General features: G+C 38.1%; 1 protein-coding gene across 1 annotated transcript; it reads right to left on the bottom strand.

The window, feature by feature from the left end:
• Positions 1-8527: 8527 nt before the first annotated feature.
• LOC143742518 (uncharacterized) lies at positions 8528-15814 on the bottom strand. The gene is made up of 6 exons (XM_077235401.1): positions 15750-15814; positions 10068-10221; positions 9831-9985; positions 9281-9361; positions 9045-9097; positions 8528-8867 (listed from the first exon to the last, which is right to left on the bottom strand). Exons 2-6 carry the CDS (start codon positions 10216-10218, stop codon positions 8789-8791), a joined length of 519 nt encoding a protein of 172 aa, XP_077091516.1. The 5' UTR covers positions 10219-10221; positions 15750-15814; the 3' UTR covers positions 8528-8788.
• Between the last annotated feature and the right edge of the window lie 701 nt (positions 15815-16515).

Raw genomic sequence — 16515 nt, 5'->3', positions numbered from 1 at the left:
TGGTAAGCGGTCGGTGAAGACAACATGTTTTTGAAACGTTGATCATTGTAGCCAATCACAGACATTATACAGTATATGTTGAGCACATGGACACAATGCCCAATCAGAGACATGTTGAGCCCCTCAGCAATCAGATTTCTCATTTAATGGTAATTACATCTACTGTTTTCGTTAAAGTCCCTGTAAAGGCAATTCTATAAAAAAAATTCTAAACGTATTATAAATGCAAGAAATGTATTGCTAAAACATATTACAAAGACTGAGAACTGTGAAGTACTGAATTGTGGAGTTAGACCGTTAAACAGTTTTTCACCATTGCTGTGATCTGGATTTTTTGGGCAGGGCTAAAACGGGGGCTCAATGCTGCACTGAAGCCACCAAGGTCTTGGACACGCCCCTACCTGATGACGCACTAGAGTCACTCAGCCTATCGCAGCTCAAAAGCGAGTTACTATCAGCCTACAGTTTACTAGCTACTATGCCAAAGGCTCTGGCTATGCCTTCGTCACATAAATGCATATAACCAGAATGCGATCACTTCCAAAACAGATCGGTGTCCTTATTTAAATTTACGAAAAATTATCATATCAAGAAGAGGTGGATTAATCTTGTGAAGAGCTAACGTTACCTTGATTGAGAGCTGATGATCACCAACAACACCCGCCTATGTAGAGATCAGGAGTTAGTCAACTTAGTTAGCAACGATGGTTTTGGAAACGCACCCCAGGATAGTTTATAAACTTTCGTAGGAGACAACTGGAATTCAATGATGATCCGTTGTTACTGGTGGTGAATGGGGCCGAACCGACTATCTCCCGCCTCGTCCTTCATCCTCCCGTCGCGCCGTCAACTGGTGCCATCATTGGCAGAGCATGCCTGCGAGACTGCGCGAGTCATCTTTCACGCGAGTGGGCGTGGTTTCAGCGCAGCCAGCAGACATGCCCCCAGTGTTTGAAAGCAGAGACTACTGCTCATTAATTCGAGATTTTGATAGCTTATTTTATTTTCTTGGCGGCTTTTTTAATCAATCAAATTTGGCTGGGTGGCTAATAACACATTTTCTGTGGTATGACAAACTCAGAACACATACTTAATTTTGACTTTACAGGGACTTTAAAGACTAGTTTACGAATAAAAAAACAGCAGTGTCATAATATTATATTATTAGCCCAAATACAGACAATACAAGTCAACTTAAAATAGGTCCATTTATAGTCAATCAATAGGTTGTCTCTGAACTCTGCTTCAATAGATCTCAACAAAACTAACAGCTTTTTTCTTTGTCTTTTGTTTGCAGATGCCTCATGGGAATTAAACGGCAGTTCTGAAGGGGTTTAGTTCCATGGCTTTCCTACCCGTTCTGTTTGGTTCTTGTTGTATGATGAACATTTTTGGGATTCAGCTTTTTGCGGCCTCTTTGCTACTCAAGATCACCTTGTGTTTTTGGGACAAATAAAGTGGTACAAGCATGTTAATGTATTCTTTATAATGTAAATTGAGAAGTTCTGAGATTTACTATTTTTGTACCACTGTTTGAAACTTTGTAAGCCCAGCAAGTACTTAAGTGGTTTATGAAATAACATCTAAAGCTTGTTTTTGTAACTTATCTGAGGAATTAGAGAATAAGTTACAGTCTGTTTTGTCTTGTTAAATTAGAAAACTTACTGCATCAAATGTAAATTATTATATTTTTCATGTGAAACTACTTCTACTACACTAATTGCAAGGAATGTCTTGCTTTCATAAACCAACAAGCCACTAATAAACCACCTATCTTCCTGAGTATGAACTTTGATTTTAGCTCTTGTGAAAAAAATATCAAAAGAAAAGATGCACAGTGGCACTGTTTTTGAATTTTGTTTATTCAAATAAATGGACGATGGATCAAAATAAAAGTCCTTGAATGTCATATTTGTTTTTTTCCGAATGCATGATTATTGTGAAGTAGTGGATTAGTGAATTAGTGCTAGTGAATTCTTGAAAATTCTAGATATGTATATTACTAGCGTGTGTGTGTACGATCTACAAAATGAGCTGGCCCTGATCCGGCATGGTTCTGGACCAGATTCAAAACAGAGCTGGACCAGATCTGGCCCACATCTGGGCCAAATCGCCATAAAGGAATCCGGAGCTGGCCCAGTTCTGGTCGAGATGAGGAAAAAACGGATCCATGCCGGTATTGGCCCGTTGTGCCAAAAGACACCGGCCTGGGTCCGTTGCGCGGATCTGGCCCAGAACTTACGAAGTGTCGGGGCCAGATCTGGGCCAGATGATTTTTGCTATCTGGGCATTAATATGTTTGTTTATGATAATATGTTCATTTATAAATGAAAAGAGGTTTTTTATATATATTTAGTTTTATTGTTGATGAAAAGAGGCAGAGTTGTATTTTATACCATATTTAGTTTTATTGTTGCCTATAACATTATACATAAAGAGATAACCGGAGTAGCCAGAGCAAGCTGAGTGACGCGATCAAGAACGCGCTGTTCCATTTGCAGAATAACCTGTTCTCCTGAGTCGAACTTGGTATTGTTCTATGACTCGGGTTCTGTTTTCTATCATGCGCCGTGCACGTTTGCGATGATGTTATATGCACGCAAACGCACAAGGGTTGGATAGAATCAAGTTGAGTGTGAAAACAGACCAACGCTGCGGGGGGCGCCGGGAACAAACGCGCTCGGATTTGGACCGCAGCAAACCAGCTGTAGCCTGACATGCACTTATCCAAAAATATTAATTGAGTGAACACGTAGCGGTTTTTCCGTGAGCGGGAATTGAAAACTCGGACTGGACCGTAAGCGAGGTGATTACAGAATGCTTAGAGTGGAGAGAGGAACGTGCTTTTGCTCCAATCCAGGCTTTATCACATCCCCCTCAGCAGGGTGAATAAACCTCGTCTTTCCTTAATTTAAGACCTATTCAAACTAAAATTAAGACATTTATCACACTATTTGAGAAATGAAAGCCTATTTACGGCCTTAAAATTATGAAAAGTGAATTTAGGACATTAAGGAACATAAGGACAGACGGGAACCCTGCAATTGACGGAAATCCGTCATAGACTCGCTGCAATTAACGGAAATCCGTCGTAGCGACGGAGAACTTTAATCCCTGTTTTTAAATATGACTATGTGGTTAGTAGTTGTATTTACCTTATTTTAACAAGGTACTGCAATCAGCAGACATCAAAATTAGACAGAACGGAGCAGACAGGCCACTTAAGAAGAGTGCAGGGTGTGTGCTTGCGATTGATTTAGCGAGAGTGAGGGCGGGGCGTTACAGAGACGCATTTTTTTACGGCCAGCTAGTGGATCGTTAAGAAAGATTAGATGAATGTGATCATTTGTTTGGGCCTGAAATCACACATACAACCTTTAATTGGAGAAACCAATGCTGCCGCTTTGTGCCAGTGGGCGTGACCACAGTCAATCCAGCCGATGGTGACGTCACACGCATACCCTCTTTTGACATACTTCTCAAAATGATTGATTACATTGCAAAAAAAATTGTAATACAAGTTTTCTGAAATGTTATGTTTAAATATGCGCTAATTTGCATATATCTCTAGAACAAAAATAATAATAAAAACTTTGGATGAAGCTGTCAGAATTATGTTGTCTACTTTTGTTCCTTTAAAGTCTCAGATTTACAATTCTGTCCATTTTACATACCATAATCTGTATCATGTCTCATGTAAAATGGCATTTTTGTTTTTTTGCGGGAAAGAGAAAAAAGGCTGAAAATATGAACTGAACATAATCCAACAATTCTGACTTCTTTTAATATATAAACTCCTGTGGGAAACACTGAATCATAATATACGTTTTTGACCAAATAATGCAGCTCTAGTAAGGCATTTTGAATGTTACTTAAAAACGATACCATTTTGCACAAACACGGTGAGTAATGTCTTGTCCTGTTATTGTCACCTGCACTTCATGCCACATGTTTAGTATAGCCTTCCCCGTCGGCAATATAGGATATATATGTGATAAATGCAAGGAAACAGTCAGGCTGACGGAGAAGATTTCAGAACTAGAGACACGCATCCAAACTTTAATTGAGGATAGTAAGTTTGCAAGAGCTTTAGATACTATTTTGGATGCGCGTAGCATAGTGAACCCTTTACATGATTCGGTTCCGGCTGAATTATTGCCTGTGCAGCCAGGCAGATGGGTGACAGTCAGGGATCGCTCTAGTCACGGATCAAAAAACCACTCTTCCATTCCGATTACCACAACAAATCGATTTGCCCCACTCAGTGAAACACCCACTGAGAATTCTGTTGATTGTGCCCTGGTAATTGGTGATTCTATTACACAGAACGTGAAAATAGAGACACCAGCCAGCATAGTCACATGTTTGCCGGGAGCCAGAGCGCCTGACATCAAAGCAAATTTAAAAGTGCTGGCTAATGTTAATCGTAAATTATCTAAGATTATTATTCATTATTATTATAGTCGGCACTAATGATGTTCAACTTCGCCAGTCAGAGATCACCAAAATTAACATTAAAGAGGTGTTTGAACTCGCAAGTACGATGTCAGGCACTGTAATTTGGTCTGGCCCCCTTCCTGTCCGAAGGAGTGATGAGATAGTTAGTAGATTGTGTTCACTCAATGGCTGGCTGTCTAAGTGGTGTCTGCAAAATAATATAGAATTTGTAGACAATTGGAAAAGTTTTTGGGGCAAACCTGGCCTGTTGAAAAGAGATGGTGTTCATCCCTCCTGGGGTGGTGCTGCTCTTCTCTCTAGTAATTTGGCTCATAGTCTTAGAGATAAAACATGACAATCTGGGGCTCAGGTCAGGAAGCAGAGAGACTGGCTAAACCAACCGTCTGCTAGCGTCACCAAGGTCAGATAAATCCCATCACATAGAGGCTCTTTCACCTAGATATCATCATATAGAGACTGTGTCTGTTCCCCGAATTAGGAAATACTTCCAGACCTTCCAAACCTATCTAAGGTTAAAAATTTAATTGATGTTCAACAAATAAAAAACAGATATAATACAGATGAGCAAACGATAAAGCTTGGGTTGCTGAATATTCAATCCCTTACTTCAAAAGCACTTATTGTTAATGATATGATTTCAGATTATAACGTATATGTGCTGTGTTTGACAGAAACCTGGCTAAAACCAAACGATTACATTACTTTAAATCAGCCCACCCCGCAAGATTACTTTTATAAACATGAACCTCGTCCGAAAGGCAAAGGGGGATGTGTTGCTGTAATTTATAGTAATATTTTCAAAACCACTAGGAAATCTAGTTTTAAAAATACTTCTTTTGAAGTGTTGGTGCTTAATGTAAAAATATATAGTGTAAACGATAAATCACGTTTGAGAATTCTGCTGGCTACTGTATACAGGCCACCAGGGCACCATAAAGAATTTTTTTATCAATCACAATTAGTATTGGCTGCAGATAAAGTACTAATTGTTGGTGATTTTAATATACATGTAGATAATGAAAAAGATGCATTTGGATTGGCATTTAAAGACATTGTAAACTCAATTGGAGTTAGACAGCACGTGTCAGGACCTACTCATTGTCGCAATCATACTCTAGATCTAATATTATCACATGGAATCAATGTAGATGCTGTTGAAATACTGCAACAGAGCGACGACATCTCAGATCATTATCTAGTCTCATGTAAATTACATGTAGCCGAGGCTGCAAAGCCGACTCCGTGTTATAATTATGTTAGACCTATCACTTCTGCCACGAAAGATTGCTTTATCAATAATCTTCCTGATCAGTTTCATCATCTCAGCATCCCAGATAGCTTAGAAGAACTCGATATTGCAACAGAAACTTTTAACTCTCTCTTTTCCAACAATTTAGACTCAGTTGCTCCGCTGTGCTTAAAGAAGATTAAAGAAAATAGTCCAACACCGTGGTACAACGAGCACACCCGGGCCCTTAAGAGAACAGCCAGAAAAATGAAACGCAACTGGAAGAAAACAAAACTAGAGGTATTTCGGATTGCATGGAAGGATGCTCGATTGCTTACAGAGAAGCTTTAAAAGCTGCTAGATCTCCTTACTTTTCAACCCTATTAGAAGAAAATAAACATAATCCTAGGTATTTATTTGAAAAAAAGGCTAAACTAACGAAAAAGAAAGCTTCAAGCCCAGAAGTTTCCAAGAAACACAGCAGTAATGACTTTATGAACTTCTTCACTTATAAGATCGATAATATCAGGGACAAAATTATAACTGTGCAACCGTCTACTACAGTATTACATCAGGGAGTGCATTGTAGTCTCCCTGAGGAAAAATTTGATTCATTTGTTGCTATAGGAGAAGAAGAATTTTGCAAAATCGTTAAATCATCTAAATCGACAACTTGTATGTTAGACCCTATACCGACAAAACTATTGAAAGAGATGCTTCCAGAGGTCATAGATCCTCTTCTCAATATCATTAATTCGTCTTTGTCTCTAGGATACGTACCAAAACCCTTTAAGCTGGCTATGACTAAACCGCTTGTTAAAAAAACGCAACTTGATCCTACGGAATTAGTCAATTACAGGCCGATCTCGAATTTGCCTTTTCTGTCAAAGATATTAGAAAAGGCAGTATCCTCACAACTGTGTTCCTTTCTTGAAGGAAATGCTATCTGCGAGGATTTTGAGTCCGGATTTAGACCGCACCATAGCACTGAGACAGCTCTCATTAAAGTCACAAATGATTTGCTCTTATCATCCAATCGTGGTTGTATCTCTCTATTAGTGTTACTTGATCTTAGTGCTGCATTTGACACCACTGACCACAACATTCTGTTAGATAGATTAGAAAACTATGTTGGCATTAGTGGAATTGCACTAGCATGGGTTAAATCATACTTATCTGACCGTTATCAGTTTGTAGCAGTAAATGAAGAGATGTCTTATCGGTCAAAAGTTCAGTATGGCGTACCACAAGGCTCAGTACTAGGACCGCTGCTGTTCACTCTGTACATGCTACCGTTAGGAGATATCATTAGGAAACATGGAATTAGTTTTCACTGTTACGCTGATGATACTCAGCTCTATATTTCCTCAAAACCTAACGAAACTTACCAATTCACAAAATTAACGGAATGCATAGCTGATATAAAAAATTGGATGACTAGTAATTCCCTTCTACTAAATTCAGAAAAAAACAGAGATTCTAATTATTGGACAAAAAATTTCCACACGCAATAACCTAGAATACTGTTTAACACTTGATGGCTGCTCTGTCAAGTCTTCGTCGTCAGTTAGGAACCTGGGTGTGCTCTTTGATATCAATCTCTCATTTGAAAGTCACGTGTCTAGTATCTGTAAAAGCGCATTTTTCCATCTTAAAAATATATCTAAATTACGTCATATGCTCTCATTGACAAATGCGGAACAATTAGTTCATGCGTTCATGACCTCAAGGCTAGATTATTGTAATGCTCTACTGGGTGGTTGCCCTGCACGCTTAATAAACAAACTACAGCTGGTCCAAAACGCAGCCGCTAGAGTTCTTACTAGAACCAGGAAGTATGAACATATTAGCCCGGTTCTGTCAACACTGCATTGGCTCCGTATTAAACATCGTATACATTTTTAAATATTGCTGATTACTTACAAAGCACTAAATGGTTTAGCTCCGCAGTACTTGAGCGAGCTCTTAACCCATTATAGTCCTTCACGTCTATTGCGATCTCAAAATTCTGGCCAGTTGATAATACCTAGAATATCAAAATCAACTGCTGGCGGTAGATCCTTTTCGTATTTAGCACCAAAAACAATCTTCCTAACATTGTCTAGGAAGCAGACACAGTCTGTCAGTTCAAATCTAGACTAAAAACACATCTCTTTGGCTTAGCATACACATAACTCATTATAGATTGCTATAATTCAATGTTAGGCTGCATAGTTTAGATCAGCCGGAACCGAGAACACTTCCCATAAATCCTGATGTACTTTGTACATCATAAGAAGGATGGCGTCTACGCTAATATTAGTCTCTCTGTTTATCCCGAGGTTTACCGCAGTCCGCCGGATCCAGGCCATATCCAGATCACGACAACAACGCATCGCTGAAGTGCCAGCCTCATCAACACTGTGAAGGCCTCATGGACACCTCAACAAACTCATCTCCATACCGGCGTTATGACTCCGACCCCTAACCAGATGAACTGGATAAATATTGTGAAAGTTCTGATCCATTCTGACTTCTGAGCTATTATGCCGCCTAAATCATATTCATACACTGTTCGTATGTTGGCCAAAGGAGGACTGGCCCCTCAACTGAGCCTGGGTTCTCCCAAGGTTTTTTTCTCCATTCTGTCACCAGATTGAGTTTTGGTTCCTTGCCACTGTCGCCTTTTTTTCGCCTTCATTCGCCATTGGCTTTTGGCTTGCTTAGTTGGGGACATTTAACATTTAATTTTGAATTTAACAAACCTATTACAACTTTACTTTCCTGTTTTCTCTGTAAAGCTGCTTTGAAACAATTTATATTGTAAAAGCGCTATATAAATAAAGGTGACTTGACTTGCAGTCATTATTACTCCCAGTCTCCTTTACACGAAGAGGCAGTAGAGAGGAAGGGGCAGGTACCACAGGGGAAGACTCTGGGGCTGGCTAACCCGAAGTGGGTCCAGGGAGAGTTTGGACTGGTGCATTCCTTAATGGAGTGCATCCTAGAACAAAATAGGTTTTAATATCTTTTGACGCAATCACTTAGAAAAACTAAAAACTTTTCATAGGGTTACCATTTTTAAAAGTGTTAGAGTTTCCACAAGAACACTCTTAATCTCTTTTAATTCGGCCAAAATTTGTTGATTGACTCCACTGTCATCCCTTGTCCTTGTTGATGTTGTTGCCTCCCTGCTTGATTCCTGGAATTGTAAAACATTTGTTAGTACAGTTTGTATGTAGTTATTAAAGGGGTAGGTCAGTCAAAAATTAAAACTTGCTGAAAATGTACTCAACATCAGACCATCCAAGATGTAGATGAGTTTGTTTCATCATTTGTAACAGATTTGGAGAAATTTAGCATAACATCATTTACTCACCAATGGATCCTCTGCAGTGAATGGGTGCTTTGAAAATACGAGTCTTGTGAGAACTTAAATAAGAATCAATGTATAATTTATACAGTAAAGTCTAGTGTTTTATTTTTTATATTTGTTCATTTAATTTCTGTTTTGTATGCTACTGTTAAATACATCTACTGTTGCTGGAAAAATAAAGCAGTGGAAAGAATGAGTCTAGAGCCCTGATATATGTAACTTTGTTGAAATAATCTTACTTTTTCTAGATTATACTGCTGCAGAAAGGATTTGGCTCTCATCCTTTTGACTCTCTTTTCAGAAACTTGTTTACTGACCGACTGTAAATAAAAGAGAATTATATAATTACAAATGTAACCTTCAAATTAGCTGAAAGTGGCAATCATCTGGGTCTAAGCAACAATAGCCTATCAGGTTTCAACATTATATATTGTCATGTGCTTGTCCTTCGGAAGCCATTCTTTTTATGATGTAACGAGTACATCAGGATTTATGGGAAGTGTTCCCTGGTTCCGGCTGACCTAATCTATGCAGCCTAACATTGAATTATAGAAGTCTATAATGTGTTATGTGTATGCTAAGCCAAAGAGATGTGTTTTTAGTCTAGATTTGAACTGACAGACTGTGTCTGCTTCCCAGACAATGTTAGGAAGACTGTTCCAGAGTTTTGGTGCTAAATAGGAAAATGATCTACCGCCAGCAGTCAATTTTTATATTTAATAAATTAATATTGATATTTAATTAAGTTAATATCGTGTTCGATATTAGACAAAATGGGGTTAGGGTTACCTCGTATTCCTCAGTGCTTTCTGATTCAGAAAGTATTCTGCTATATTTCTGGCCCTGCCCTCTCCGTAATTCTTCATTCCCTTCAGGTCTGGATTTTTTGATGGACTGATTTTTCTCAATAGAATGAAGCTGCTTAAGCATGGCAGATCTAGTTCCTGAAATGATAAATAATAATTATCACAACATGCATCAATTTTATTACAGTAATAGACAGACATATTAAAAAAACATACTTACCAATGTTTAAAATTTTTGCAGGGCTGGATTCTTCTTTGTACTGTACATCACATACACCACCAATTTCACACCGTCCATTAATAATTTTTTCAGTTGGAAGCACATCCCATGTTGGGTGATCTTCAATCCATTGGATTAACATAAACCTCATTTTCTAAATAGGATTTAAAAAAATAGACAATATTCTGTCAATCACATGCTTTTGATGTGTGGGCAAAACAGAGAGTGTTTATCCTAAAATTATATGCTTTGATGTTTAATGTAAAAAGACATGAAGGTTTTATAGGTGTATAAGGTTTTGTTCGATCAGGACCTCAACGACTACATTCCAGGAAGTTCGCGGCTGAAGGTTGGTGCCATTCCCAGTCATTTCCCTTGGAAAAATTTCTATGTACCCCCTCAAAGGCTGTCAGCTTTTGAGAGATCTGCCGTTCGACTTGGCGCGGATGTACGTGTTCTGCAGCAGTCGGTGGTCTCAGAAGATGCACCCAATGAATCCAGTCATATTGAGGAACATGACTACGCGACACACCCACCTGCCGGTAAGCACTTATGTTGACTTTTGCTTTTGCTTGTGTATTTCGGTGATAACAGTATACACTGTTCTGTGACGTGAAAAACAAAAACAAACAAAAAACACATACTTAGTTGCTAACTATATTATTTACATTTTTATAGGTGCATTAGATGAGGCTCTGAAGTACATTGAAGAGCTGGAGGCTAGGCTGCAGAAAATGTCACTAGAGAAACAAACAATAATGAGCAGATTTTGTGTTTCTGATCACACAATCAAGTACTATACAAAGTTTCCCTCACAGGAAGTTTTCCAGGTGTTCTGGGAGTCTGTTTGTCCATCTGCCAGCAATCTTGTGTACTGGACTAAGGCACAGAGGATGGGACAGGAAGCATCCCCAAGCCCTGCACGGAAGATCCAGCTCATAGATGAACTGTTCATGTATTCCTGTCGGGTAGCTGCTGGACTGAGGGAACAAGTCATCGCTGACATTTTCGGGGTAAGCGTGGCCACGGTGAGTAGGGCCATTATCACCTGGGCTAACTACCTGTTCTTTGTGTTGGGTTCAGTACCCATTTGGATGTCTAGGCAACAAATATGCTCCTCCATGCCAAGGAAGTACAGTTTGTTCTGTCCAAACCTGCGAGTCATTCTTGATTGCACAGAAATCCGCTGTGAGAGCCCCACATCTCTGACACTCCACTCAGAGATCTTCTCCAGCTACAAGAGCACTACAACATTTAAAGGTCTGGTTGGAGTAGCTCCATGTGGTGCGATGACTTTCATCTCACAGCTTTACACAGGTTCAATCTCCGACAAAGAGATCACAAAGAAGTCCGGCATTTTGGACCTGCTTGAACCTGGAGATGAGGTCATGGCAGACAAGGGGTTCACAATCGAGGATATGCTCTCCAGTGTTGGTGCTAGATTGATCATTCCTCCTTTCGAACATGCTAAGCAGTTCAGCAAGCAGGACAGTGAAAAAACACAGGCCATTGCACGCCTCAGAATTCTGGTGGAAAGGGTAATTCGAAGGATCAAGGAAAACCACATTTGGGATTCTGTTGAGCCACTTACCTTGTCAGGAAGCATCAATCAGATCTGGCATAATTGCTGTTTTATGGTTAATTACCAGGGACCAATGTTTCTTGAGCAGTGAATGTATACATGTATATATTAGATATTTAGACTGACAGTGCGATTGATTTTTACAATAGTAGTGATAGACTTTCAATATTTAACATCAAATATTTTGTTTTTACTTTGGATTGTAACATTTGATCAAATGTATTCTCATCATTTATACTAAGTTTCCTGAAAGTAATTTGAGAGACACATCGAAATAGTTGACAACAAAATGCCTTTTTATGAATTCTTATTAAAAAAACAAATGTCAACTCAATTCTGCTGTTCATTGTTATTTCACACAATATAAACACATATACAATTAGTAAATGTGTATGCATACATATAATCATATATAATCATATATATTACACAAGATCAAATTCAAAATATAAACATGCATTCACCATTATGTACATAAATGTGGATATACTGTATGTACAAGCATAAGAATGAATCCAAAAGGTCATGTACTATATGAACAGAAACGGTCCATTTATACCACTGAAAGATACACAGCCATATAACATTATAATAGTACATGTCTAGCTTGTCTTTCATTGATGCTATGAAGCCATCATCTCGCCACATCCTTTGTATTGTGAAGTCTGATTTTGTGTCAGTCACAAAGTCACACCACTGTAGACCAGTCACTGCAAGCTGGCCTTGAACCTGCCAGTAGTACTTGTGGGTCTCTTTGAGTTTGGCTTGTCCTCTTTGTAGTTTCATAAATGGAACCTGGGCAATGTTATCAGCAGATGTGCTTTTTACCTCCACTAGTCTAAATTGGAAAGTTTCAGATGGATCATGCACTCGTCCATCTGGACTGGCTCCTAGATGTGGTGCTTCTGGGTTGATAATAAAACCATATGGTAGGACACTAACACTGGCTGTCTCAGAATATTTTCTCAAAATATCTGGCTCAAGTTCGAGGCCACGTTTCATAGCACTTGTCTGCCTCGTGCCCTTGATGATTCTTACCGCTAATGACTGACCAGCTGAATCCCCAACTACATGACAAACCTCCCAGAACCTGCTAGCAGTAACCCTTGATTGCCGCATTTGTCCCCAAGCAGTACATTTTGACTGTAGTCTTGTGGCCTCTTCAATCTGACAAGCGGAACAATGGGTAACCTTTATAGACTCCAGATGAAGTGATTGATGGTGTGTGGGCACATATTTAAAATTACAGCCAAACTGATAACCAAGCACAGGTAATGGGGGGAAATTAACAACAGGAACATCTGCAGCTATAGGGGGCCATTGGTATGAAAGTGGACTACCACGAGGTACAGGACCAAACTGTGAGGGGACCAACTCTATTTTTGACATGCCCTCTAGTATGTGTGCCAGCAAAGGCCGGGGATGGATCTGATTCAGTTTAGTACCAGAAGCCAAGACATCAGGATCTAGAAGGGGACCTAAAGAAATGAATACAAACTATTAGTTTTGAACACATTAAGTTGTAGCTTAGTATACGTGTACACACTTAAGTGTTGTGTATTACCTGTGTAAGCCCTGTATAGGGTAGACTTGATTCCAGTCTTCTCAACTGACTTTGGCTTCAGGACAACAAGTTCACTCACTGCCTCTGGATGGACTCCCTTAGCATAAAACAAACAAATGCAGTGTTATAGTATTCTGGAAACACTTTATAATAATGTTATATACATTGAAATTAGTTTATGCATTTAGTCAATATGAAATAATAATGAGTAATAACAGTTAACAGATTGTATTAATCTTGGGTGATGTTCATTTATACCTTTGTTACTTAATCTGCACTCTTGTGCATTATTAGTCCATAATGCTTTGATGTTAACATGTACTTACTTGTTTGTTTGAGTTGATACAATAGTGTTCTTACCAATTCCAGAAAGGAAAAAATACATGCCTGTGTTCTTGGACGATGCCATCTCTGTGGCTCACTCGTGCAGGCCAGTGGTGGTGGGACAGACTGTAAATTCAGCTGCACATAGTGGGCCGTCTGATGGTCACACAAGTGCTGTCAGATGGTTGCACAACCCTTTACCAGCTGCACAGCTGCACATATAGGCAGAAATACAAACGACGCTTCTCTCTCCAATGACACCTGTTTGAGAAGACAATAGTTTAGCTAATGAATTGTAATTTTATGCTGTGAGCTACAATTTGCAAGCAAAAATACAAGTGGAAAAATACTATTTTTTTATAGATGTTTCCAACTGTGAACCAATTTTGTTGTATATATACACATTTCTTTTCTTGTGTCCTTGTATTCTTTCTTGTGGCTCAGTGACACACCTGTGAAAAGCTCATTATGCAGGCTCATTAAGTAGGTCTTTTGTCTTCACAGGTGTGAATCAGACCATTATACATGAGTCACGCCCATTTCGCATATTGCCTTTCCAAACAAAAAGTGTTTTACTAAATTTAAATCAATGTATTGTTTTATGTGAATGATTTGGAAGGAAGATTTTCAGATCATTTTGAAGCAAAAATCCTAGGCGAGAACATCCATTAGTCAAAGGTCTTGTGGACACATATTTAGTATGTGTTTTGTGGCCTTATTTCAGAGACTTTAAGTTTTAGTTTTTTCAATAACCATGCATAAACAATATTCTCTCAAAAATACAAACATGTACATACATCTTGCTAACATATTATGGTAGCCCTGTTTGTGCTATATAGAGTGAATTTACACCTTTGCCATTAACATGTTTATAAATAACTGAAAAAAGCACAAATGTTAGAGCATGTCAGAATGCTCCAGGACCCCAAAAACACATTGGACCCCAGAGGGTTAAAGGGATAGTTCACTTCAAAATTGTAAATTCATACTGAAAAAGTTTAAGTTGTCCTCATAGTATTTGTTGACATATTTGTCAACACCCACTAAGGCTCCTGTCTTGATATCATTTACCCTGAGAAAGATATTTCAATTATGCCTTAAATCCCATTGACTTCCATAGTAGAAAAAAAAAATACTATGAAAGTCAATGGGACCAGTAAACTGTTTGGTTAATGACATTCTTCAAAATATCTTCCTTTGTGTTCAGCAGAAGAAAGAAATTCATACAGGTTTGAAACAACTTGAGGGTGAGTAAATGACAGAATTTTCATTTTTAAGTGAACTATTCCTTTAAGAGCTGTTAATTGAAAGCTGCAAACAGCAGCAAAAGCAAGAAATACAGCTGTAGTCTGCAACCGCAGAAGCAGTAAAAAAGACATAACTAAAAACCAACATAGAAAACGTTAAGACAGGTGAAACTAAAATAAAGGGAAATAAATTCTGCAACCGCAGTAACTTGATATCAGAACGATCTGACTAGCTCATATAAGCCAACAGGCCTTAAATATAACCTCAAGAGTGTGGGGCTCCTCATTTTTCCTCATAGACCAATAACACCTAGCTCTTATTACCACCTTGCGATCAACCACATTGGAGACTGAACACATAAAAATGGTTAGCAATTAGCATTCATAATGTTGCAAGTGCTAGCGCCAGATAGTTGTCAACTTACCTTGATAATTGTGAATAAATTCCTCAACGAAGAATTTATAGCCCTTGCTCAGCCTCGCTTCTTTAACTGTTGAGTGCAGTCCAACAATTCTGTCAACATCCTCAAATCTGAGTCGTGGAAGTGTCGAGAGAGAAGTTGTGAAATAATGCTCCATGTTCACTCTATATGAAAACACCGTAGTTTCAGCTGTGGCGGAAATCCGTTTACCCGACATGACGTAGTTTCCGGTTGCGTGTGAAAAAGGCGAATTGTGATGTTAACAACAAAAATAACGTTTAAGAAATGACTTAAGTTTCTACTTATGGTTAATTCAACTTCAAAAGTTTCTACTTATGGTGTAAGTAGTTGATAAATGTAAGACCGTCAAACATCTAATTATATAACGTTAACGTTATATCGAAAAGCAGATCTATGACTAAGTTAACGTTACTTACCACACAGCTTAAAATGTTAAGAAAAAATGTTTTACGCAGGTTTACACAAATATTTCTAGATTGTGTCAAATGTTAATATAAAGAAACTTTTAAATATGTTACTTACAATTGTTTGTCACAGCTCGTCGTCTTCAAGAACGTTGTATCGTCTCCTCTGACCGTTGCGCTGCAGTGAGTGAGCAAGGATGCGCATGCGCAATTGAATGTTCATGCCTACAATGTCAATTGTGGGCGGTGTTCTCTGTATGAATATACAAATTGTTTTCCGTTACATTTTTATTATGTTGACTTTCTAACGCCAAAATATTAGAATTATTAGTATTATTTTCATATGCAGTACTTTATACATATTTAATCTTTCTACAGCAGTGACCACAAATGATTCCTCTAAACAAGAAGTTATCCCTATTTTTAAATGAATGCAAAACAACGAGGCCCTTACAAAAGGTAACCCAATTTTTATAGCTTGAAGCCGAGTATAAGCATTTCAATTCAATAAATTTGAAATAATTAGTAAATTTAAAATATTAATAATGCAAATTATTTTTCACATATATATTGACATTGTACATCTAATACACTGTTATTTATATAATTATTTGTTTTCTTGTAAAGAAAGTTTTTTACCTTCTAATAATGTTAATTTATATTGTACCCACACTTATGGTTTACAGTCAAAACAGACCCAAGATTATATTTGTATAATTATTTTATTTTTATTAAAAGAATGTTCTACATTTCATTTCAGTAATGTTTCTTTAATGTTTAGAAATTTGGAGGAATTAACAAGTTACTAAACAATATTCCAAATATGTAAATTATGGACCATTTAATTCTACATAATTTGTTTTAGAAATCTATTGGTGGCATCA

The sequence above is a fragment of the Siphateles boraxobius genome, unplaced genomic scaffold (assembly GCF_051911475.1).
Source record: "Siphateles boraxobius isolate OS27281-9 unplaced genomic scaffold, OSU_SipBor_1 19, whole genome shotgun sequence".
Classification (NCBI taxonomy): domain Eukaryota; kingdom Metazoa; phylum Chordata; class Actinopteri; order Cypriniformes; family Leuciscidae; genus Siphateles; species Siphateles boraxobius.
This window is presented reverse-complemented; position numbering and strand designations above follow the sequence as displayed.